General features: G+C 40.6%; 2 protein-coding genes across 5 annotated transcripts in view; one reads left to right on the top strand and one right to left on the bottom strand.

Moving 5' to 3' along the window:
- Positions 1–1,531: 1,531 nt before the first annotated feature.
- On the bottom strand, positions 1,532–11,056 carry gcfc2 (GC-rich sequence DNA-binding factor 2). Its single transcript, XM_038700674.1, has 18 exons — positions 10,665–11,056; positions 10,273–10,374; positions 9,571–9,753; positions 8,943–9,191; positions 8,762–8,856; positions 8,396–8,550; positions 7,971–8,154; positions 6,318–6,441; positions 6,143–6,185; positions 5,911–6,008; positions 5,352–5,551; positions 4,846–4,990; positions 4,144–4,265; positions 3,734–3,810; positions 2,982–3,048; positions 2,727–2,873; positions 2,463–2,599; positions 1,532–2,107 (listed from the first exon to the last, which is right to left on the bottom strand). The coding sequence occupies exons 1-18, from the start codon at positions 10,978–10,980 to the stop codon at positions 1,975–1,977; spliced, it is 2,577 nt and encodes an 858-aa protein (XP_038556602.1). The 5' UTR covers positions 10,981–11,056; the 3' UTR covers positions 1,532–1,974.
- A 962-nt stretch (positions 11,057–12,018) lies between these two features.
- Positions 12,019–26,921, top strand: part of itsn2b (intersectin 2b) — a 40,036-nt gene continuing 25,133 nt past the window's right edge. For 2 of the 4 annotated variants that reach the window (XM_038700673.1, XM_038700670.1), the window contains exons 1-10: positions 12,019–12,252; positions 19,349–19,422; positions 20,408–20,500; positions 20,792–20,855; positions 21,122–21,303; positions 21,577–21,837; positions 22,332–22,422; positions 22,538–22,674; positions 23,569–23,632; positions 24,909–25,046. In XM_038700673.1, coding sequence (XP_038556601.1) covers positions 19,416–19,422; positions 20,408–20,500; positions 20,792–20,855; positions 21,122–21,303; positions 21,577–21,837; positions 22,332–22,422; positions 22,538–22,674; positions 23,569–23,632; positions 24,909–25,046 — 1,037 coding nt within the window. In that variant the 5' untranslated portion in view covers positions 12,019–12,252; positions 19,349–19,415. Of the gene's footprint in view, positions 12,281–13,305; positions 13,813–19,348; positions 19,423–20,407; positions 20,501–20,791; positions 20,856–21,121; positions 21,304–21,576; positions 21,838–22,331; positions 22,423–22,537; positions 22,675–23,568; positions 23,633–24,908; positions 25,047–26,921 lie in introns of those variants that run through there. The other 2 variants (XM_038700671.1, XM_038700672.1) reach the window with 2 other exon arrangements.

The following is a 26,921-nucleotide window of genomic DNA, read 5'->3' as shown; positions in this document are numbered from 1 at the left end:
CAGTGGATTGTCGGTGCCCCTCTTCCCCTTCTGAACGACATCCACTCTAGCCGTCTTCTCAGACGTGCCAGGAACATCAATGGAAGCTCTTCACACACAGGTCACCATCTGTTTTGAAAACTTCCTTCTGGCAGGCTAAAGGTAATCAGAACAAGGACAAACCGCCTAAAGAACAGCTTTTTCCCAAGAGCTGTGGACATGCTGCTGCAATCTTGAATGTTCATCAGGTGATGCCAAACTGTGCTTAACACACTTAACACAATGAATACACTTTATCCAATTGCTGGACCAGTTAATTAGGTCTTAATGTTAACATTGCTGTTGCATTTGTTTTTAATGTATGTTTTATTGCTTCATTTTATTATTTTATGCAAGCCTTTTATGGCGTATTTATTTATTTATTTATAGAAACTGCTAAGTTCAGTGGTTTGCTCTAAACTGCATTTCGTTGTGTTTTATGTGCAATGACAATAAAGTCTCTATCTATCTATCTAGTCCTGTTCTTATAAGTGAAAATATATCAATTGTATTATTAATTAGTGCACATATATATATGTTTTTCTATCAAAAGATGACTTGTGTAGCTCAAGTAGTCTGTAAGTTATTAAGGAAAATGTTACAATTGCCCCCAGTCTCCCCTACATCATGCTGCAAGATGACGCAGATACTGTCCATCCTCCTGCTCAGTAACTTTGTGGCGTGCCTCCCAGCAAATCTATGGGTAGTTTGGCTCATTTTTTATGAAACCAGGGAGCTGTTGGATTCAGAAATCTATCTCCAAAGGCTGGCTATTTGTGAGATACTTCACTGTTTGGGACTGCCAGTACAGCTTTGAACATGTCATTATTGCCTTGCAACCCTGTTGGCAATACAGTAGTTTCTAGTGTGGGTAGGCCAGGCCTTGTTCCAAAGCTGCAGTGGTCCACCCTTTAATCCTCATCAGGTAAATGTTTAAACTGATTTTCTACAACTCTTAAAGACAGACCTGTCATATTTACTGAACTAAACGACCTCACTATCTTCCGTCTCTTCGGTTCCTCCGTGTTGAATCAACAGATGTAAATGTTTTCGTTGAGTAGTAATCCATCGCTGTAGGTCAAATAGTTGTTCAAGATGACAGTGGCATCTAGTGTTTAAACTAAGATGTGCACAGACATGGTATTAGACATAAGCTAAAGTCATATTCTTGTTTATTTTTATAAGTTAACCGCAGGCCATTTAAAATCGGGCAGTGGGCCGCCACCCCTGTACTATCCACAAAATAATGACAACAGTGATAACACCACCTTTTCTATGACAGAGTTGTATAAGATAAAGAAGACATGGGTTCATAGTAGATACTCTTAAGTAGATTTAACCTAAAAGACCTGACCTTTCGTATAGGTGCTATAACCAATGACTTGTGCTTAAAGGAGTCCAGCATCTTAAAAGTGGCTTGTCCATAACCTCGTTTTTATGTCTGACTTCAAAGTGAGGTTATAGGTATCAGCAAGTCACACATAAATAACCTTCAACATGACAGTAAATACAATCCAAATAAAACTCTAGATTTATTAACAAAATTCTAATATTTATTCATAAAAATACAGTTATCTCCTGTACAACACAGACAGCACATTGTTCATGACAATAAATTGCAGGAAGGTGAATTATTTCCCCCCCCACACGATTTTTTGGGATTAATCATGTAATTTGCACAAGTTGTTGCTACATACTTCAGTGCCACCTCACTTGCACTAATATATATGTATTCATTGTTTTCATTCTGTATTTTGGCCAAAAAGGTAGGTCTGCAGTCAGACCATGAGAACACCTCATGGCCCTATGACATATTCCATCCCATATGGGATCTAGTACAGCAACCTTTACACAAGGCAAAGTCCACTCTGTCCCTCTCCTGCTATCATGTCTTTGACAATCACAGTGTATTATGTTTGCTATTTGATCCACATTCCGTTCCACAATGTTTGTTGTTTATACGGTCTCTTGGTTCAGCAGCTGGTGAGAGTAGATGGCATCTTCATAATGGTATTTCTCTGCTATAGCCATAATGGAGTCATTGCACCTGATTCGACTCAAGATCTGCAGCACTTCAACCACAGCAGACCTGCAGTAGGAAGGGACACATAAATCTGGATTAGAGGATTACAGTTGTTATAAATGTATGAAGAGTTATAAAGATAACCACTAAATAGACTAAAATGTAAGTCACATTTTGCCACTTGGAATGTTGAGAAGCTACAGATGTCATGATGGGGGAATAGGAAGGCAATTTGTTCAGCACAAACACAGAGCCTATATAAATAAACTGAAGAATTTTAATTTAAAAGGCAATCCAAAAAAAATGAATACTTTGGCAGCTGCTTGGTTGTTAAAAAGGTTGATGACGATAGATTAAGACATTTCAAATTCACTGTGACTATGTTGACCTTACAGCTGTGGAAATGTGTTGTTTGTACTACCTGGTGTTTGGATCCTCCGGAGGCTGCTTTTTGCAGATGGTATGAACTTTCTGAACTAGGTGGTTTCTAAAATTCTGGAGCTGAGGCAAACAGGCATTCTCTCCTTTGAGCCAAGAGAGCGGCAGACTATCTGCTATCTGGAGATCAAGAGAGAGAAGTAGTGTGAGATTAAGCAAGAGAACATGAGGGACACAACAACAGACCATCAAGATCAACTGCACAGACACCAAAATTACACACATTCCACATAAAAAATGTAAAGACCTTTCTGCAAGCGTAGACAGCATCGTTACATAGTGTCTGACTGCACAGGGTGATCATCAGGTATCTGTTCAGCAGTTTGTCCAACATCAGTTCTTTTAATGCAGACTCAGGAAGCAGCAAATCCCATTTTCCCATGTTACCTAGTAGCTAATATAAACACAAAACAACTCTAATTAACAAACAGCATCCTGGAACACTGAAATGATAAAAGGTACACAAGTGTTTTTAAAAAAAGCATTTGTTAGTGAGCAGTACTTTTATGGCCGTCCAGAACTGTTGATCCCTGAAGCGACAATGAGGTGATGACCTCTCTTCTAGAAATCTGGATAGAAACACAAACAGCATAAATAATATATTGAAATGACAACTAACGCCAAGTAATTTGACACCATTTTGACTGATCTGACTTCACTGAAAAGTGATTAATCGATTAACAGAATAGTTGGCAATTTAATAGTTTACATCTAATCGACTAATCGTTGCAGCTCTAATCATGTCAACTGTGGCCTCTGCTCTGTGTGTAGCTCAGCCCTGCCTTCAGCTCTTTATACATACATGACAGGCAGAGATCAGAGGAGAGAGACAGAGACAGCAATGTAACCTGGTCACTATGTTTTTATAGAGCCCTGACCTCACACCCAGTGCGCCTCCCAAAGGTTCACGCCCAATAACGTCCCCAAACACAGCAAGAAAATAGGTGGGTAGGTAGAGAGTGAAATTGTGTTTTGTAACTCCCTTTCGCTACATAGCAGACAATATTACATTAATACAGAATCAGTTATAAAGAAAATGGTAAACGAAATAAAATAATGAAATAAAGAAATTAACTAAATATACAGGCAGAGGGCTAGGTCTCGGCAGACACAGATACCGCCACAGACTTCTAGTTGGTCATAAGTGATGACTGAGAGAGATTCTTTTTGTATGAATCTATACATAATCCCTCCCTCCCTTACTTATTATGCCGTTAATGTTATAAAATGAGAGAAGCAAGAAAAGAAACTGACTTTTTGGGGTACAGAGGGATGAAGACATCTTCATCTACACAGCTCCTCAGTCGGCCAATCACGGCCTCCAAGAATGCCTGCATGGGACATAAATACACATCGTTAACACAAATGTGTTCATATACTGTATGTTTTTATATACACACACATAGACTATGTTAACATTTTTCATCATTGTGTCAACTATATATATATATATATATATATATATATATATATATTATATATATATATATATATATATATATATATATATATATATATATATATATATATATATATATATATATATATATATATATATATATATATATATATATATATATATATATATATATATATATATATATATATATATATATATATATATATATATATATATATGCATATAGAGTTATTGTTGGCTTTACCTTGACCGGTTTAGTCTGCTCCCCTTCAAAGATGGAAAAGTCCTCCTTCAGTCTGTGACAAACGTCAGACAGACAGACTGACTGATGGCGGGACATGGGATCCCACACCAGCTCCACATAGGCTATGCAAAGAGAGAGCAAAGACGACAGGGAGGATGTGAGGTTTCTGTAGTTTGACACATCTGTGGTCTTAAACAGAGTGATGAGTTGAAGGCTAGTGTGTTGAGGGATTGTTGTGGGATAGGTGGGGGATATCAAAAATGACAAATCACTCAGAAGAACTGGATGCTAGCCTGCTTTTCATTGTGGAGAAGCACCCTGCAACTGGAGCAGGCGGTGGAAGAACAGGATGCGGAGAGAATGAGGAACATTTTGTCCATGGAGAGAAAGGTCAGAATTGAAGGAACAGGTACAGCAAGTCGTAAAAATGACTTTTTTTTCCTCCAGGAAGTCATGTACAGCCTTGTCTTTAAGCCTTGTAAGACTACAATGAGTAAACTGAAATTCCTGGCCTGGATAGTTTTTTCTACAAAAAAAGTCATTTTTCAGTTCATAAAAATACAGCTCCTTCTCTTGCATTTTAACGCATCAAACTTATTGAAATTATTTTACTCATTTTAAGGGTGGTGGATGAATAGATAAGTGTATCAATGAGAGTAGGAAAAGTTACAGAGCATGCATAAGTGAGTCTGTGTGTGTTACCTGTTATTTTGGGTAGGACCGTCTTTTCTATGACATTAGACAATGTCTGTCTGTCTGTGTGCTCCAGCTCTTCATGGCCATGACCATGACAAAAAGTCTCCACTGCCGTAAACCATGGGAGGTTTTCAAAGTCCCCGCTATCATCCTGAAACACACACAAATTACGCTGTACACAATTTAGGGTTAAGCGATGTCTACAATCGGGGGGGACTGTCAGAGTGTGGGGAGAAGAAAATTCCAAGGCAGGTGCAAAGCATACTTACAAACAATAATAAGAATGTTCGTCGTTATTAAAAGCTGCTTTCACAGGGTGGTGTAATGTGAAAATTTGACTTTTTTTTTGCTAGGGGGGCGGGGGGTTTAACAATCACGATGCCAGCTCAACATCGTGGTGTCTGTCAGCCATCGGCAATAGACGATGGCATCAACCCTAGTACACATGATGTCATAGGTTGTGTGATAGCATGTATGTAAGAGCTGGTCTCTGTGTTTGTGTCCACATGTACCTTTAGTGGGTTCCACGCCAGTAGCTGAAGTCTTATGATGGGGTTCAACAACTTGGGCAGACATAGAGAGATGTAGGCACTGTGGTAAGAGTCGGAGTAAGATCCTCTCCATTCTTCAAAGCGGGACAGAACTTTCTTAACATCGCAGAACTCATCCTGGACATCCGAAAACACTGCCTGGGATCTCAACAGAATATCAGCTGGAGTTGGAGCAGAGGGGGGAGGGAAAGACAGTCAGACAAGAGTAACAAAAAGACCACTTCAGCCTGGACATAATTAGGTAAGATTTTTAACATAGAAAGTGAAAGAGCAAGAGGGAAAAGAGAAAGCTGCAGTACGGACTTATATTGCAGCCTGGCAGAATTTACTGTATCACACTTTATAGTGTTAAAGCTGTACTGTTAAAACAAAAACCTGGTCCACAAGTTTAGTTTAACATTTATGATAGTTACTGATAGTTTTGTTTTCTAATCCCTATGCACCGTTTTTTTTGCAAAAGAAAAAGAAACATTCAGTATTTTAAGAGTTGGGGAGCTGGACAGATTAAATTCCATTTCACCTTTCTTCTTCTGCAGCTGCTCCTCTTCTTCTGTTGAAAGCTGTGTGTCTTCAGGTATATCAAAATCTTCCTCAGCTTTAACACCATTGTCTACCTCGCTGCAACATGTCAGATGCAGGATTATATTAAAATTTATTTTGCGAGCAGTTGTTTATGTAAAGAATATACGTAATGTAATATATGAAAGAAGAAAATGAAAAATATTTATCTTGATATTTTTAATCACACTCACCCTTGAGTTTCTGTTCCATTGCTTGAGTTTTCACTTTCTGCATCTAAAAAAGTGGGATGAGAAAAATCCAGTTAATGTAAGTGTTCCTTCTGGAGATTATTTTGAAACATATTATACAGTTACAGCTTTATGACAAACACACATACAGACACATGGACACCCAGATGCTACTTACAGCTGAGCTGCTGCAGGCGGCCAGCCTGCTCCTTGATCCTCTGTCGTCTCTGCGCCAACAGCACTTCCGTCTGGTCAGATAGCAGAGCATGCAACTCCAGTTCCAGTGAGTTGATCTCAACAACCTGTCAACAGTCAATAAATGATCCTCAGTCAGCAAATTATCATCATGTATGAACAGTATTTCTGCAACATCCAGCTGTTTTTATATTTTTGCCCAGAAGTAGAGCCAAAACTGTTCTATACAAGCTGTCTGATCATACCCTAACCCTAACCCCAAAGACACTATGTAAAATGTAACGATAACTTTATCATTAGACATGGTATACATACATCTAGGGATGGGGGTCGTTAATTTTTATTGATATTGATACCCTTATTGAGACTACTTAACGATCCGATTCTTTATCGATACCACTATCGATACTTTACTATTATTTAGTGATGATTTATTTGGTAAGACCAGACCCAACGGGCATGAGGTAGGCCTGCACGGTATGAGGAAAATATTCATGTGCGATAACGTTATATATTGAGATGACATATCACTTGCAATAAATAAACATATATTAAAGTGTATATATTAATTGCCTGGTTGTTTTTAATTTAATATTTTAATTACAGCTAAATGTTGTTTCTAGAGCAGCAACATTAATGTTTACAACAGCAAAGTAACTCAATAACTATCTGACATCACAAGCAGTGAGTGACGTTCAGAAAGAACAACATCAGTCTGTATCAGTCCCTCCTCTCTCGCTGGCTGCAGGTAACGTTACCAGGTAGAAGGAGGAGCAGCTGGTTTGTCTCAGCCAGCAGCTGATATTTTAAGACTACAGACCAGTCTGTTCTCCAGACAGCTTTCTATTTAGCTTGTTTTTAACATTTGGCTAATGCCAAGCTAGCGTTAGCTAGACATAAGACATACAGGATGAGATACTGAGGACAGAGATGATTAAATTATCCATTTCTACATTTTTAACGTTACCTTACAGACAGGTGTATTGAGAAAGTATTGTATTTTTACTTGCGAAGGTTTTATTGCACGTACTTACAGTAACGAGCGTAGCTGTTATCAACTAACGTCACAGTAGTTTGGAGCTTAACCCTCACCGTATTCCACCGCAGCCTCTCGCTCTGCTGCCGCTGTGTGTGTGTGTGTGTGTAGGAGCCGACAGAGAGCAGGCAGAGACTGCAGCCTGATGATTTTCTTATCCACTGCGTTGCAAAATAAAACCGAATTGACGCTCGAGACATAACATTATATCATAGGACCCACAAGTCTCTATAGCAGTATTGATAAGCTCGAACCTTATTGATTTTCGGGTTTTGAGAAATTTTGGAACCAGGTCCTTTTGGAACCGGGTCTCGATCCCCATCCCTACATACATCCAATGACCAGTCACACCAGATAAAATGATTCAACCACCATTTCATCACATTAGGCCACCAGGACCTGACGCCTGCCAACAAGTTGTAAAACTTATTGTTGGTCCCTGCACCCTTCTCTCACAGACACTCTACTATTTAATATGCATCCTCATATTGGAAAGGTACAATATTATATATTAACTGTGTGAATTATTTGATATATTTGCTTTTATATCATAGTTACATCACAGTGGAAATTAACTGAAAAGATTTACTGAATTCTGACCTTCTCCCGTAGACACTCCACCAGGTTGTGGACATACAGGGTCATGGCCCTGTAAAACCTCAACTGCTTCTCTGAGGAACTTTCCTCCAGAGTCTCCACAGAGATTTTAGCGCTCTCAACGTCGGCCTCCATCCTCCTCAGCTCTGCCTGCCGTGCTCTGTGCACCTCCTTCAGGGAGTCTAGTCTACAAAGAGAGAAAAATGAGAAAGCGATGCAAAGTGAGGTTTTGTGTATGTTTGATTACAACACATGTGCTTTATAAAAAAAAAGACACCAGAAAAATGTATTCGGAAATATTGTTATAATATTGTTATATAAATATTGAGGCACATCAGAATAATATTTGATTCATGAATGTATCGCTATTATGTCAAAGTGATGATGTGATATGCAATTAAGGCAAATAAAAGCTAAAAGAAACGTACAGTCCAGTGATCCTCTTCTTGACCATTGAGACACTGATGTGAGGAAGATTCTTTGGGATTTTAACCCCTGTTGATCTCTTTTGTCTTTGCCGGTCTCTCCTGTTGCTGCTGCTGCTGCTGCTGCTGTAGCTGCTGCATTCACTGCCAGATGGGCTCTGAGGAGAAGAAAATAGGAGGATCAAGGATGTCAAAGCTGCAGTGCAAAGGGGAGTAGCTACACTGATGGAAGGCTTCAGTCTTCAGAAAAGGAGGCTGTTCTGCTATTTGAGAAATCATACCAGAAAGAGAGAGCAAAACATTTAGGAAAAAAAATAACTTAAGAAAATATGGAAAAAAGAGAAGAGGGCTGCCTCAATCTCTTCCTACCTGTTCTCTTGGCCGTCTCTTGATTCCTTTCCCAATTTGGGTCTCCTCCCAAAGTTCCTGCTCATCAGTCCCTGAGAGACTGCCATCACTTTCTCCTAGATTGCATACAAAATAGTATACTTCACAATCCTAAAAATTTGGGGCAAAACCTCTTCACACCCTATCTCCCTCCCTTGCATACCAAATTTCTCAGCAATCCTCTCCCTGATGCTCTTCAATCGTGGGGCGAACTCGATTCTTCTCTCATGATCATCTGGCTCATCATCATCATCCTCAGCTCTGTCGTCTTCGCTGTCCCTGCTATAGTGATCCGGGGTGCTACCAGCGGAGCTGTGGCCATCTCTACCAAGGGAAATGAACTCTTTCTGGGCTCGGTTAGTGCGACGCTGCCTCCTGGCGGCCTTGATCTCTTCAGCATTAGGGATAACTACTGTAAAGACAAATCAACATACACACAAGAAGAAACACACCGTTTGTTGTAAGAAATAACAGAAGTCTGTAACAACAGAAAGTTGGCTTCTTTACACTGCTGGAAATGGTGCAAAATATGTATCCTATGTGTTTGTCTCACTAGAAGTAATAAAAGGACATTAAATGTATACTGAAAATATAAATAAATTAAAATATTGTTAATATTGTATTTTAAGTGTTGAGCAAGCACAGATATCTATCTCTCTCATATATATATCTATCTCTCTCATATATATACACACACACACACACACAGCTTAAGTCTTATATTACCAATGTAACATCAAACATATTTATTACACACATTGTAAATAGTATACACCCACAGGCACACATACCTGGTTTAGTAACAGAGCGGCTAGAGTCTGATGTTGAGCTAGCTGAGGGTGAAAAAGCACCACCTTTATCACTGTCATTGTCATCATCCTCGCCATCATCGTCATCGTCATCATTGTGGAGCAGAGCATGTGGTGAAGCGTGACTGTCATAATCTTGCTGGGAAGAACAAGATGGTGCTGGCGCTGGGAGAGAGGAGAGGGAGATATGCCAATGCAATGCAGAAAATATGGATTGATAAATAGGTTAGTTGCCAAAACGGACTGCAACTACTTGTATTTTATCAATATATATGATCAGTTTCCAGTTTATTAGTTAAACTGATTGGTGTTCTAATATTTAGTCTGCCCTCATTTATTTAAATGAGGTTGATTTAATGTCAGAAACATCTCTCAGTATAACACAACAATTTCAACAGCACAACAAACTACAACATCCAAGATTAAATTAAAACTGAATCAACACCTCTCTAAAACAGTTTCAACAAAAAGTGAAAATTATATATCCACCATGAAGATGGGATTTATTGCAGGGCTGTTGTAGTGTTAGCTGTAGTGTAGCTAGGTGTACATAAAACGCTGGAACCTGACATGTATTTAGTGTTTGTATACAGGATATAAGAATACATAAGAATTGTGTGCGTTTATTAGACCTGTAAGTGTGTAAGGGTCATGAGTGTTTCTAACATGATCCAGTGATCCAACCTGTGCTGTGGGTGGTCTTGGCAGGTGAAGCCTCCTTCCTCTTTACTTGGAACAGCACGGCTTTATCGGAGGATTTCTTCAGTTTAAATGTTGGCTCCTCAGCTATGACAGTAAAAAAAAAACAAGAGATCCATGAGGAAAAACTTGCTGTTGAGCCCATATTTAACCCTCACACACTTGCGGTGAACCTGGGACCTTTGGGGCCCCTGTGAGTCTGGGTTCCTGCTGGGAAGTTGACACTACTACTACAAATTACCATTCCTGTTGGAAATTTCAGGCAAATTAATTTCATGCATCCCTTCCCTCTTGAGTTCTTCTACAGCTGTTGTTGGGACTAAACGTCTGACTGGGGTCTATCTTTGAAAATATTGACATTAAAACGCCACATTTACCTTCTTTGTCGTCAGAGAAACTGAGGATGGAGTTTGTTTTCTTCTTAATCCGATCTTTCTCCCTCTCTTCTGTTTCTTCACTCGCTTCCAACGTCTCCCCGTCCTCTCCGTCACTGCTGTCCGGCTTGGGAGGCGTCGCTTCCCGCTTGGAGTTGCAAGAGATGCCGCGGCCCTGGGTCAGTTTGGACGGTTTGTTTACCACAGCTGGAGCTTTCTCGTTTCCCTCTCCATCTCCGCTGTTCTTCTGCTCGTCCTCCTCGTCGCTGGAGTTCTCCTTTCTCCGTCGAAAGTTCCTCCGGGGCTTTTTATTGAACATTTCAGCTCCACTAGCACGGAGCTAGCTAGAAACCGGGTTGTAAACCGTAGTGCCTCACGTCAAAGTCGCCAAATGTAACGTAAAGCAGCCGCAATGCACCATGGGCTATGTAGTGAACATATAGTGACTACCCCCGTAAGCTAACCAAACTGTCAAAAAATAATTAGGCAACTTTAATATTACACTCTTAAGATTTTTAAACGGTATTATCAGTCAAATCATCTTAACACGTGGAATTAAACTGTGATGTAGGACCTACAATGTATCAGTTAGTCAATCCTTAGAGGTGTTATGCCGAGTTTTGCCTGCCTGCCGAGAATTGCATGCACCTCCAAATACTGCTTTTAAACGCTAATAACATTCTTTGTGGGGTCCATCAATGGTGTCAAATGATTCGAAGTATATATTTTATGAACGTCTAGAGTCTTTAATATTTTAATACACTTAGTAGAAGTACCATTACTTGACATTCACTAAATATATGTGGGGATAACGCCGTTTGATCAATGAGCACAGCAAAGTGTCTGAAGAGGACCTAAAGAGGTGGATGCATAATTCGGCAGATCAAATTTTGTAGGCTACCTGCCGAGATTTGCATCCACCTCTTTTCGCAGCATAAATGACCGTTATCACCCGCGAGGTGCACGCAGTTCTCGGCAGGCAGGCAGAATTTGGCACAACACCGGGACCACCTGTGGAGACCACCATTCTACTATAGCCTACTCTTCAGGAGAAATTAATAATGTATGACTGTTGGCGGCTCGGGAGATTATTTGTGGTAAAATCACAGACTGTGTAAGGTAAAATGTCAGCCAAAATGAGTGGAGTTGAGAGCTAGCTGTCTCACTTCAGAGCACTGTGTAGGTAACTGAAGTCAATGTAGGACTTATTAAAAGAAAGATTAAAAAGAAACAAAGTGTAGCGCTTATGTAGCCCTCTCTTATCTCTGTCCCATCATTTGTTCTCCCTGTCCATCTGTTCAACTTGCATGTCTCCTTGTCTCTCCTCCCACTCAGCAGACGGTCGGACGTTAACACACCGCCACCGCTCACTCGTCGTCAGCCATGTTGTTGGTGTGACACATCGAACTGTCAGCAACAGGTTCTCTAGGGAGTAACCCTGCTAAACTTTAACATTTGCGCCAATAAATATTACTCTTTTTGGACAATAAACCTCTACAAAGTGTCTGGGAAGGCGTCTAGAAGTGGTGGACGATAACTTCAGGCCTCCCAAGAGCTCGGAAGTTGATGTTTTTTGGTCGTGGAGACAGAGGTACGAAACTGCTTATCTAAGCACGAGTGTAAGTTTGATATTGTTGTGGTAATGTTTCTTTAGATGACTGTTAGGTTTCACATACGTTTTTGGACTATAAATACGTTTGCCTGTTTGTTTGGTCTGTCTTCTTTGATTCAGAAATAGTAAATCTATCTTTTAAGAGGGAGTGCTGCTTCTCTGCTGCTCTCTCCTTTAAGTTAAACAACCAGGGATGGGAGTTAGGTTAGCTAGCTGAGTCTTTTCATTAGAAATGAGGTATATCGATAACTTGACACGGGTTATTCATTGGTACCTCTGTAAGGCCAGCGTCTAGTTAGGCAGATTTGCAGCAAAGATTCCTAAATTCCTCTCGGTTGAAACTAGTTGTGCAGGTTGCGTGCAGGTATCAGACTGGTTTTTGACAAGTGTTCAGGGAGTGTTGCACAGTTTATCTTACAGACATACAGAGGGAGGTTTGGGTGTTATTAAATAACACCTGGGGTCCAGCAGAGAGTCTTTGAAATTGTGGCCTATTTTGGGTTGTCCATAGTGGGTCTCTTGTTCTGAAAATTGTCCATAGTGACATAATCAGAGCCACCAGTAAATTTAAGCGTCACTTCCAACGTCATTGAAAGTTGCAAGCAACCCAGTACAACCCATTATAGGAATCCATAATATTTATTTTTTGCAGGTATTTAATAACTAATAATTTACCCGGTAATTTCTGTTTATACTAATATTTTTAATTTTGTTGCAATACCTCAAGTGGGGTTAGTTAATATCATTTTGAGTCTTAGTGCTGACAACCAAAACTGCAAATGTATTGCCACTAGAGCTGCAAGAATGTATTTATTTACTCCTCTGCCACAGTAAACTGAATCTATTTGGGTTGTGAACAAAAAAGATATTTGAGGACATCACCTTGGCCTTTGGGAAACACTGATCAACATTTTTCATAATATTCTATACCTAACAACTAATTAATTAATTGAGAAAATAATTGACAGATTGATCAATAATGAAAATATCACTTAGTTGCAGCCCTAATTGCCACTTGTCCTTAATAATTTTTTATTAAGTCCACGTCTTCATTTACTGATGGAGAGGAGCACAAATTACTTCATTCATCATTCTGCCTTTTTCCATGCAGCACGTGCCCATCATGATGTTGATGTCCATTCTAATGCAAATTCTATGGTTAAGCAGTCAACACTGATAAGCTCACTGAAATTTTGTACTTGTACAGTGAAGTGTAGAGCCACAGAGCCTCTTCATTATTCTTGTGACCATGGAGCAATCATATCAGAGTATTTCCTTGGAAAATAAATTTGGGTGGAGTGAATGGATGTGCAGTAGTATAAAAGACTCTTTGCTCTTGCCAGCAGGAGCTTTCTTTATCTCTTTGTGATTTTTAATGCTGAACATGGGCTTTCTTTCGTCTGTCAGTCTAGTTCTGACCTCCATGTTTGCAAGCTTGTACTAGGCTGAAGCATCCTCAAGGCGAGACAATTAATGCCTGCAAGCTCTGCAGCTGTTTTGTGGCTGTGGCTCACCTCAGACTGCTCTGTGGAGTGAAAGGTCAGGGTTTCTGTTTACATTAATATTACATTGTTAACATTATCAGTATGGCTATCATAAACTGAAGTGTCAATTTTCTTCATTACTGTCATGCTACTTAAGATCATCATCACTGTTACAAGTGTGGCCATATGACTTGGAGCAGGATTTGCAACATTACATCAACAGAGAGCACTTCTGGACAGGCCCAGTTTTGGGTTGCTAGGAAAATTTCATCAGCAGATGTGAGGTTTAACTGGCCCCCTCCTTAATATCTTCATCATTAAAACTACAGTGAAGATGGTAAAGAGGAAAGACATGCACATAAACAAACAGTACCACTAAAAATAATCTTTTCAGAGTACTTTCTTCAGTCCTGCCATGTCTTCCTGATGATGATGATAATATTGACAAATCAGGGCGGGTCAAAGCAGACTGGAGAAGGGAGCGGCATGCCTTGCCTCTTAAGAAAACATAATCCAGCACTGCAAACAGCATTAATCAAACCCACTGTGAAACACTCCAAAAGGCCTTTTACAGCACTTTCTGACTGTGTGAATGCCACTGATGGATGGGGTGATTATGGCAGAGTGGGTGGATGTGTTGTGCTGAAACACTGCTTTAACAAGGCCATCTGAAGAGATAGCTCTATGGTTGGGAACAAGTCAGAAAGACTGAAAAAACAGTAACAGAGAAGAACGGCGGATGAGGGACAAAGAATCATGGGTAATTTTCCTATACAGAAAGAAACAGACACAGAGAGGAGTTGATGTCATTGGTGTGAGGTCAGCTAGCGAGGCGGCTCAAAGTCAATAATTTTGTAGAACAACAGGCAGCGCTTGATTCAGAACAGAGTAATGATGAGGACAGGTCAGGGTCACACAACAGAGGGACAGACGTAGATGTACAATGACACAATGAGAGAGAGAGAGAGAAAAATGAACATCCAAAAGACAGTCAGGATAAGAGGAAGTGGAGGGATTAAGAGAGGAGAAAAGGTTCTGTGTGGGTCCTCATTGTGTTCTTTATTTCCTTCTGTCAATGTAAAGAGAGTCACATTGCAGCAAGGTGTGGTATGAAAAGTGCACACCAAACAGACAGTGCGTAAGGGACAGATGCACTCAGGGTGATCATGTGAGAGCAAGATATGCACGGTCCAAGGCTCCCACTGAAGCGGGTATGATCAGGGACGGCCGGGCAATGTATCCCAACAGTTTTCTGCATTGTATGTATATACAGAGACGTTTTAAGATACGACCATAAGGACAACAGAGGCAGAAACGTCCCAGTCTTTTAGCAGGGACCAAAGCAGAACTGAAGCGGTTGAGGTCTGACAACATAACCAAGCCATAAATGAAAAGAAAGACTATACGTTGACATTTCACTCCAGCTAGTCATTAATTCAGCGTTGAGTGGTTCACGTTGACCTTGAAAAATAGTCCAATGTAATCAGTCTTTAGTCCAAAGAAAATGTGCAAGCTGAAGAAGTTTGCAAATGTCCAACTCAAGGCCATGCATTTACTAATTAAAAGGAACTGCCCTGTCTTGCTTTGGACCAACTGGCCTTTTTCACAGAAGATAGTTTGACTTGACATAACAGGAAAACCACAAGTGTAATTTATAATATAATAATGGCTGCACTCCATTTAGCTTTACTAGTTTCAGAGCCATGTCACTGTACTGGCTGGCTGGCTGGCGAGGCTTACTTACACTTAAAGGGAAGGGAAGGGAGTCATCATTAACAATATTAATTACACCTGTGCTTTTCCTGCTATGTTCTGTAATGGGCTTGGTTTGTCTTGTTAGACTCCACAGCTGAAAACAGGCTAACTACAGTATGGCTAGCTGTGAGTGTTCCTGTCATGGAAGCCTGTCTAATGTGTACAGTTAAATTATGCTGCTGAGATATAAATTTGAGAATGCACGCAAACTGGGGTAAATGCAATCCTCATAAAAATTTGCTCATCTGCCCATATTGTGACTGGACCAGAGCTGGCAGACAAACATGATGCATCCCAGGCCAAGGCAGCAATGCTGTGCATGGGCATCATCCATTATTAAATCACTTTTTGTGAGGGAAGAAGTGCTAGGTACTGTTACTACTTGTCGCTTGGTTTGCTTAAGCTTGCAGGAAGAGGTTGAGTATGGTGACCTTTTAACTTGCTGGGTGTTTTTTTTTTATTTTATTTTTTTTTTTTTTCTCAACAATGATTGCATTTTTCACCTGGCTGAGATAAGATCACAGTGTGCAGTAATGTGTTTTACCTTGTCCAGATCATCCAGATACAGATAGGGTCTTAATGCCTGATGCAAATGAGGCTTTTCGAATGTCATTACATATTGTGCCAGGCAAGTGATGGAGTCAGGAAAAAGCACACTAGCTGCCAGATAGCTGCCAATAAACACAATGTAATAGATCAATGTTAGGATCTATCAGAGGTCTTTGTGAGGAATGATAAAGAAACACCACACAACCAACAAACAGGTAAAGTATACAGATACAAACACACTCATCACTTAACTGGTTGCAATATAGATGATAAAGAATCAGTGTGCATATGTCAGCGTGTCATTTGTGATATTTCTTCAGCGCTTGGTGATCTAGTGTGATGGACCTCATTGTTGCTGTCTGTTTAACTGTGAACTGCTGTTAGTAAGTAAATACCCTGTATACTTAAATGCTCTGTCACCTCTGCGTGGGAAGAACTGTTTCATAAACGGCAGGTTGGGACCCAGTATGAGTCATGTCTATTTATGTGTTCAACCATGACAAGAGTAATGGGGTTACTGAGTATGTGTTAGCACCGGGATGAGCTTACATATTCTTAGCATTGGTCCAGACCTTGAAAAGTAGGGAAACCCAGTGCTATAAGTCTTGCTCCCAGGCACAGGGTGGGTTCTTGCAGTCACTGAGGCTTGAACACAGGCCTTACAGTTGGCCTGTCTCTGCATTACAAAGATCTAGTGTGTCTAGTTGACTGTGCGCACTGGTGGTGAGCACTGTAACGCTACCAAAACTGTACATCTAGCTTTTACTCATAGCTGCTTACCTGTAACCTAGTGTCTGTTTTCCAACCTTGTGTTTAGCGTTAAGATAATTATTTCGGCATTTCTGCTTAATTTGATAGGTGCTCTACCAGGTGAGCTACCAGGGCATTCCTGTGTGGTTTTAAATAGTTCATGCACCACAGGTAAAATACAATATGAAGTTTGTTTTAGGGTAGGTGTAGCCTACAGAAAGGATTTGCATGGGGGTTTGCAAAACATGACTCTACTACTGAAGTCAGTTGGTCAAGCAGCCGTCCAGTTAGGAAAGGTCAGACTCCTCTGTCACTCTGGCAACCGTAAACCTTAAAGCTGACTGTCCACTGCTATCTTTCATTTATTCATTATAATCACCTATAGTGTTACATTACCAGAGGTGACAGTCCACCACTAGAGCCTGATCAATACTGGGTGGCTGATACCGTTGGCTGATGTCAGGTTAGTGCTCATTTGTTGTGTTGGCATATCAACATGTTGGGCAAACTCAACTATTTACACTACTGTACTATACAACACCTGAGTTTCAGGCATCTTTGAGGATTAACACACTAATTTAAATAAGGTGTAAAATATTTCACTACAAAACCAAATGGATCCTTGTTGAAACTGTGTTTGTATAGATCTGTCTGTCTGTCTGAAAACTGTCTTAGGCTAAAATAACGTGGCTGTCGATTTTCTCCAACTAGTAAAATATTTTATGTATTAACTAAATGTTAACCTGATTTCTTTTGTTTTTTGCTGAATCTGTGTTGGGACCGCTGCAAACAGGATTTCCTACTGAATACATTTTTAATGGGAACACACTCGCACTCCCAATATTTAATAAAGACTGCATATGAAAGACAAGGGCTGAATGAAAGAGTGTGAGGCAATAACTCAAAGCGTGAGGATGTTAAAAGGAGCTGAAGGAAGGAGAGGAGGCCTTGACCCAGGAGGAGTGAGGAAGAGCGACAGATGGCAGGCAGTAGATCAGGCCTCCCTCGCTGTTTTCTGCCCTTGTGAGAGCATTGAACAGGCCACATTCCCAGAAACTATGCATCTCAGTAGACAAGTCTGCGATCAGCGACCCAAAAAATCACTCGTCAGTCTGTAATTTTAGTACTGCTGCAGTTCCACGCCACGCTGTCACTCTGCCAAAATCCATGATCACTTCCTGTCAACTGACGTTGGACGAGGAAATGCTTGTGTCTGTGGGTTACCGGGCAGGAAGTGCTGAGCCGAAAGATTGGAATTTCTCTCCTCCCTTTCCTCCTCCGACTACATCATGCGAGTCTGGCTGATGGGAGAGAGATAGTCATCATTGAGGAAGCAGGTGTTCAGCACGCCAGTAATGAAGTTAAATGAAAACTACAGAATCAATATGATGCATGAAATATAATTAAAAATAAATTCAGCTTTGGATTCAATGTTAGATTGCATATATTCACATCAGTTTGAAAGAAATACTTAAAATGTAGTTCTCATAGTACATGTAGCCCTCTGTTTATCTGTCCTGTCCTGTGATCTCCTGATGCAAAAGTTCACACTGCTCATCCCACGGCAAAAAACTCTCATATCTAAAAAAGGCTTTTTGTTGTGGCTGTATTCCAACAGGCGGACCAGTGCTGCAGTCACAGATGTCACCTATAAATATGCTAGCAAACCCAGCATGATACAAGTTACTGGTCCTTTCAACAAGGAGCCCATATATGGAACAATACAGGATAATAAATAAAAAGTTCTCTAGCTGACTAGCCAGCTGGCTCTGTCCCACAATACCACACAGCTGCACACCACTTTGTGAGAAAACTCTGTTGTAGTAAACTGATCAAAATGTATCAAAGAAACATGTAGACAACTCTTTACCCTTGCACTGAATGTAATCACTTTAAATGTGCAAAACCTAATCTTGCAGAAGATTTCCACACTTGCATTACAGTGTACATGCGTGAGAGCGGTGATAGGAAGTCAAGTTGTGAACCAGTGAGACTGTAGTGTTGCTTCAATCGCAATCTAAACATATTTACAATTAATGAATAAGAACACAAAACACTTCATCAAGATGTTTATTTTTTTAAGGCTTCCCATGGTAGATGAATATTGGTGACAAATAGTCACATGCCCACCACAAAACAAAAATTTAAATTACAATACTGAAGACAAAGCCACCAGTTTCAGATAATGCACAGTGTGACAGGGTTTAACAGAAGATGATCAGTATGTCTCTCCTATCCTAAAAGATGAACATGAATGCAGCATCATTAGAGAAGACGATGTAGTGTGAACTGCACTGACCTCTGGCCACTATAGAGTCAGTGTTGATAGTATTGGAACATGTCCCAGTAGTTTAAAAGCTTTAGGACGTTGCCAGAGTGCTCCTGACTGAAGAGAACTGGAGGAGCCCTGTTTGACTCTGCTGACTGACCGGAATCTCTCTCCCTGCCTTTTTGCTCTCCCTCCTCTTAGTGACACCACTGTGCTGTCTTCACTGCAGTATTGCCTGATGACTGTGCTGTGGCTGTGTGTTTTGCAGATGGCTGCGAGCAGTAGCTGAGGACGCCACCGCCAGTTTCCCCTCCCTGCCTCTGCCCCCTGCAAATATGAATGGTAAGACCACTGCAGATTGTGTGAGTGTGGGTGTGGAGGGGGAAAGACCAGAAGTTCGCGTATTACTGATATTGTGGATACATATATCTGTTTACACAGTCACAGTGTGGGGACTAAAGACTTGGTTTATGGTTAAGGTAAGTCTCCAAGGAATAAATGTAATGTTGTGTAAAGTTAATGTAATGTCCCCAAACGTAATGGAAACAAAACTGTGTGTTGGTTGGTGTATGTGGGTTTGTGTAAGTGCGTAATGATCTACTGAGGCCAACACAGTGCCAGTTATAGTATTAATTGTGTGTGGCGTGCATCTGTCTGAATACACACTGTTTAGTAATGTGTGTCTTACTGTTTCTTAATGTTTGTGTGAGTAGGGTCCTTCTCTGGACCAGCCTATTTTTAGTACTGTTGTTATTGTGCTTTGTAGTTGTTTTGAAGTCGGCTCCATCCAAGTCACAGAAACTGTGTATGTTTTGTTATGACAAAGTCAACATCCCATTTACCTTGTCTGCTTGTGGACTGTGGAGTAAAAGCGGCTGTGTAGTCGGCCATTGTTGGGTAAATACTTGAAAGCGTTCTGCCCTCCTGTCTGATCAAAGTGACACATCACCCGCAACACTGTGCTTCATTATCACTTGGTCAATATCGGTGCATTGTGAACTCCTGACTGCCGCTGAGGCTGGCCTCAGTATTCTCTCTCATCTCATCTGTGTGTCTACCTTCCTGTTTGTTTGCAAGTCATAGAATAGTTTCTAACTCTTTTGTAATCACATAAAGTTTATAATTCTTTGTTTTTGTTCAGATTTAGGTGTTGTCAATGTGTTATTTACACCAGAAATCCCTCATGTCAGATACATTTACTCATATAAAATATCTTTTTTTTTTCATTTTTAGAACGTGCCACTGCTGATTGGGCAGATAATCATTTAACGATGATGGCTACGTCCTGCATCTGTTGTTCACACTTCTTTTTCAATTTATTTTCTAGGTGGTCCAAGTGTATGGGCAATCTCTCCAGAGGAAAGGGTCAAACATGATCAGAAGTTTGACACCCTCTCCCCATCAATGGGCTTTGTCTCAGGTACACACACTTAACACACAGATGACCCATAATGTCATTTCACCATGACGAATCCTTCAGCCTTGAACTGTATAAACCACAGTGATTTCTCAATACCACAGTAATACACAGGCGCATGTAAATAAAAGGAGCTATGAAATGCACACACATGTTGTTGACATGCTCTGGTGACCAGGCACATATACACTCAGTAGACACATCTGCAGGCACAAACATACTGTTGTGATGTTTTGTATGCATGCATGAGAATCTCAATGTTCTTGTGTTTCTCTGTTAATTCCCTTTCTGCAGGGGAGCAGGCAAGGAAGTTTTTCCTCCAATCAGGGCTGCCTGCCTCAGTGTTGGCTGAGATATGGTGAGAAACCCACACACTCAATCAGGCGTTTGAGCGATTCATTCTTTGGAAGTATGTATTTACATTTATTCATTTAGCTGACACTTTTATCCAAAGCGACTTACAGTTGCTATATATGTCATACGTTCCACGCCTCTGGACCAAGAAGGGGTTAAGTCTCTTGCTCAGGGACACATTGGTGGGTCACAGTGGGGACACAATGCATCTTATCCACTGTCCCATCACCAACACTCTTTTGATGGCTCTGTTGTCCTCTGTGTTTTCAGGGCTCTGGCAGATATGAATAAAGATGGGAAGATGGACAGGTTGGAGTTTTCCATCGCTATGAAACTCATTAAGCTTAAACTCCAGGGTACACCGCTTCCCTTAGCACTGCCAATCATCATGAAGCAGCCTCCAGTGTCTGCTCCAACCCTCCATAACCCTGCTATGACCAACCCCGCTTACGGTACAGGATTATTGTTATTGTATACTGTATGCGAACGTTAGTTAGTGAGGAACGTGTCTTTTGCTTAGACACAGAAACATTACAAAAAATCTGGTGATTAAAATATATAAATGCAATACAATCAAGCCTCATTTTGGGATTTTTAACTTTTGACAAGCTAATCTGTAATGACTGACTCATTGTCTCCTTGCAAGTTTGTGCACATGCATATTGTCTGCTGTGTCATCTAACTGGTTTGCCTATTCCGTGTGTGTGTGTGTGTGTGTGTCCTAGGTATGGGTCCTGTGCCTAACATGCCCAGGATGCCTGGGACAAACCATGCTATGTTGACCCCTCTCTCCATGGCAACCCCGGGCCTCTCACCTTTGACAGCAATGACAGGTCTACACCCTTTGGTTCCTACACCAACCGGCATGAGCCCCATGATAGCCTCCACCCCCACCAGGCCCCTGATGTCCACCATGGGAAACACCACCCTGCCAAACGGCACCATGGGAATTCTCCAACCAATCCCAGCTGGAGCTTCGGCCACTGGTACAATCCATTTTTTATTTCTAACTTTATATTTATGTTTTTCCTCTCCCCCTTTTCCTTTGCTTTGAGTGACAGACTCAAGACTCATCAGGGCATTATCCTGTATGATTAAATACATTCATCTGTCCTTTGATCACTTGCAAGATGCGTACTAATAAGAGTAAATATTGTATGTGATTGGAGCAGAGTGCAGATGATGAAAAATGTATTTATTTTGAGGGGAAATGGGGGGGTAAGAAATGAATCCTGGCCTGTTTTTGCAGAGTCTCATTTCCTTACAAATAGCCTCCCTGTCCTTGACAAGGTTACAGCAGTGGCTAGATGACACTACAGGCCTCCCCTCCCCTTTCTGGAAAAAGAAAGTAAATAAAGTCTATGTTGGGGGAAAAGACAGCAATAAAATGTTATGGTTGTGTAAGTGGCTGCAATAAAACATATAACATGATTATAGGAGAGTCTGTAATGGATATATGTTGTGTGCTTTGTGCTGTCAGGCCTTCCTTTCTCTGCATCCTCATACTCCTTCTCTGGTGCTCCTGCTGGTATAAATAATGCCTCACCGCTGCTGGACCTAGCATCTAGCAGGTAACACGAACAAAAAACACACAGAAAGCACTGAGCAATTTCCTCTTTAGCACCATCAGTGACTCTTTTAGTGTTTAAAGCTTGTATTTTTGTGTCGCCGCTGTTTGTCTTTCAGCTCCTCTTCCTCCTCCCCCTCTGTGATGTCCCCCGTGGTTACTGGTCCCAGCGACTGGGCTGTGCCACAGGCTTCAAGACTCAAATACAGGCAGCAGTTTAACAGCTTGGATAAACAGATGGCTGGCTACCTCACTGGTACGATGTGTGTTCATATGTATGTGAACAGTGTGTAGGTCATACAAAACCAAACTATGGCTGGAATGCAGGCGTGGATTTTCATGAGCAATAGTCACTGATGATTTCACAACTGTTGTGTGTGTCTCTCTCTCTCTGTCTCTCTCTCTCTCTCTCTCTCTCTCTCTCTCTCTCTCTCTCTCTCTCTCTCTCTCTCTCTCTCTCTCTCTCTCTCTCTCTCTCTCTCTCTCTCTCTCTCTCTCTCTCTCACACTGATGATTTCACAACTGTTGTCTCTCTCTCTGTCTCTCTCTCTCTGTCTCTGTCTCTCTGTCTCTGTGTGTGTGTTAAGCCTTAGCTAACTCTAAGGAAGTGGTGGCTTCGGGTGTGTTGAGATACAGGGACAGTTTCACATACAAACACAGTATGCATTTGCCTTTTCATTCTGTTACTGTAAGCCTTGCTGGACCTGTTCTCTTGAAATACCCACACAGACACTTTAGCTAGACTTGCCGATATTTTCCTGTCAGTGTGACTTTGCACTATGTTTGGGTCAGCATATTATATAAATTACATAATTATTTTTTTCCCCCAGTTTTTTGAGCTCTTGGTCCTATATGTTACTAAATTATAGCTTACAGCTCCATACACCAGACACAACATAGACAAATGCTGTCTGTTAAATAAACCTACACCTGTTGTAGTTTCCTGTTGGAACATCAGATGTTTTCACTCTTTTATCACAAACATCAAACCTGTAGTAAGTCTTGGAAACCAGCTGTGGTGATGCACAAGACTTACATCGGCACGAACAGTACCAGTCCTGTGACATACACCTGTGACCTTTTCCTCTCTCCACTGCACCCACACATTTGTGCTATACACTTGTGGGACATTTGTCACTGTTGTTGCCAGGTCAGCAGGTGAGAGGTGCCATGGCAACCACGATGCTTACTCAGACACAGCTGGCTTCAATCTGGTAAGTGTCTGTGTGTGTACACTTTAGGGCTGCACAATATATCATTTCAGCATCGTCATCACAATGTGCCCATGCGCAATAGTCACATCGCAGACTGTGCAATGTCAAACAAGTCAAATTAACTCAAACCCCTCAACTTCTTTGCTGCTGGATAGAAAAGGAAAACTTGCACAATTCTCATTTTCCATGACTAATCTGCAGGAGAAGTCTGTCCGATGTAACCGGAGTTTGTTGCTAGTGAGTGACACGCAGGCTCTGCACAGTGAACCACCAATCACAATATTGTTTTTGATCAGTTTATCAAACAACCAAAGCAGGCCTCGTCCCCGTTAGTTGTCATCAAAAACTTGAAAATGAATGAGGGGCAGGACAAAACCATCTGAACTTTGGTAAACCACTCAGGGGTCTGGTGTATAGCTGCTCTTTTGTTTTTATTTGTATAATTTTGTTTAAAATATGTTTACCACATTAAAGCTCAAGAAAGGATGGTTTGCACTCAAAAAAAGTCTTCAGACTAAAAATAAAATGTATTTATATTTTCTATGCATTTCTCCTTCGACACCCCAGTAATTCTAGGATGCTTAATTCTTTTCAAATAATGCAACTGAAGTCAACTGGGGTTTTTTATATTGCAATATATATCTCATAAAACAAAAATATTGCAATGTACTGTTATAATGTTGATAATGTTTCCAATATCATGCAGCCCTTCTATAAATGTATTATGATTGCTGCACTGTTGTGTTCAAGAGCCAGAAAGGAACTTCATTCCACTACAGCTTGTATGACAATAGTCCGTTGTTTGTCAAGGAACCAAGTTGGTTATTGTAAACTGTAAAGCATAATACTTTTACCTCTGCTGTGTTTTTTTGTTGTTGTTCTCCCGAAATCCTTTTTGTATGCAAATTAATCTCAGTGTCATCACACAACAGCATCTGAAGGACTACTTAAGTATGTTTATATATGACAGTATATAGATAACTCCTTGTGCGATGATATTGTCTCTATAACTGGACATGTCCATCAGTGGCTGAGAAGTTTAGTCACCGACGCTGACTTTAACTATCTGTTCAATAGCCATAACATGATGAAAACAGCTGATCAACAGAAAGTTTTGGTCATAATGAAAACCTTGGTTCTCTAGAGGCGCAAAATATTTCCTAGTGAGCTTCAAGTACCTTCTCATCCTGCATGACATTCTACAGCATTCAAAGGTAATACAGTCAGTATAAAATCTTGTAAAAACCTTGCACCTCCATTTGTAATCTTTCCACAGGAATTTAGCTGACGTGGACAAGGACGGCAAGCTAAAAGCTGAGGAGTTTATTCTGGCAATGCATCTCGTGGATGTGGCTAAGACTGGACAGCCACTGCCGCTGACGCTGCCAACTGAGCTGGTGCCACCCTCACAAAGGTATGTGGACACACATGACTCAATTTAACAGCAACATTTAAATGGACTACATGAATGTATTTGTATTTTTAATATATTTTAATCACGTTACTTGTGTATTCAAACATGTTATTCAGTGTGTCCGCGGGGTCTTAAAAAGTCTTAAAAGGTGATAAATCAATTAAGGCCATTAAAAAGTATTAAAAAGTCTCAATCGCCATTAAACAAGGTATTAAATTTTGAAGATATTTTTTTTGAATGTAAAAATCCTGTTTGTCCAAAAGTTGGATGAACGTACTATTTATAATGCATAGGCAAAAATACTAGACAGGCAGTGACTATTTCACTCTTAAAAGTTCCAAAAAATAGATCCATGTAAACCGGAAAAGTGCCTTTTTATTAAAACACATTCAACTTTTCATAAAACCGATGTTCTCGTCAGTGTCACTATTTGTGAACAGATCAATCACAGCCTGGATAGAGCGTGCTGCAACAAACTTTATAAATGTTGAACTCATTGTTCTGCATAAACTGTTATGATTATTGGCGAGTTAGTAGCCTGCCCAAAATCAAGGTTGGAGACTATCATGTAGCCTAGAGCATTTTTCTTGCACAGTTATACAGTTAATGTTATAATATTAGGCTATATTAATACAGTCATTTAGACTAGTTCCTCCTCCAGGTTGTGCCTGTGCTACACCGCCTACACTACTTATTGTTATTCATCACTCAGTTTATTCTCTTCATCTTTATTCCCTCCTGGCCTATTTGAATTTTGTTGTATTGATCAAGTGGTCGATTAAAGTTATCACACATATCATTGCAGGCAAGCTCACATTATCTAGTTTAAACCAACTAAAACACAAAATTACACTGTGTTTCATATGATTTGCTGTAATTTTGCGTACATAATGGTCATAGCTTATATAAGACAGTGGCTTTTCGCAGGAAATCTGACCAGTCCTTCACATAGAAAACAGTTGGTCATTACAGGCTGTTATAGGCAACTGAGAACGTTGGTGAATGCCTCAATTTTTAGTTGGTTTTACAACCTGATGACATATAGGCAATAAATATATTTAAATTCCTTTTAAAAACTCAAAAATGTCCCTTTTTAAAGGTGTGTGGCTGATTTAATCGGTTAGCTCAAAGTGGCGCGGCAGTCTTAAAATACACTCGCCTAAAGGATTATTAGAAAAACCTGTTCAATTTCAACAGCAGAAGACCCCACTGGGTACCACTCATCTCCACTACAAATAGGAAAAAGAGGCTACAATTTGCAAGAGCTCACCAAAATTGGACAGTTGAAGACTGGAAAAATGTTGCCTGGTCTGATGGGTCTCGATTTCTGTTGAGACATTCAGATGGTAGAGTCAGAATTTGGTGTAAACAGAATGAGAACATGGATCCATCGTGCCTTGTTACCACTGTGCAGGCTGGTGGTGGTGGTGTAATGGTGTGGGGGATGTTTTCTTGGCACACTTTAGGCCCCTTAGTGCCAATTGGGCATCGTTTAAATGCCACGGCCTACCTGAGCATTGTTTCTGACCATGTCCATCCCTTTATGGCCACCATGTACCCATCCTCTGATGGCTACTTCCAGCAGGATGATGCACCATGTCACAAAGCTCGAATCATTTCAAATTGATTTCTTGAACATGACAATGAGTTCACTGTACTAAAATGGCCCCCACAGTCACCAGATCTCAACCCAATAGAGCATCTTTGGGATGTGGTGGAACGGGAGCTTCGTGCCGTTGATGTGCATCCCACAAATCTCCATCAACTGCAAGATGCTATCCAATCAATATGGGCCAACATTTCTAAAGAATGCTTTCAGCACCTTGTTGAATCAATGCCACTTAGAATTAAGGCAGTTCTGAAGGCGAAAGAGGG

The sequence above is a fragment of the Micropterus salmoides genome, unplaced genomic scaffold, assembly GCF_014851395.1.
Source record: "Micropterus salmoides isolate LMB-PRFRI ecotype aquatic unplaced genomic scaffold, ASM1485139v1 Ms_hic_scaffold_6, whole genome shotgun sequence".
NCBI classification, from domain to species: Eukaryota; Metazoa; Chordata; class Actinopteri; order Centrarchiformes; family Centrarchidae; genus Micropterus; species Micropterus salmoides.
Note: the sequence above shows the minus strand (reverse complement) of the source record. Positions and strands in the feature narration are given on the sequence as shown.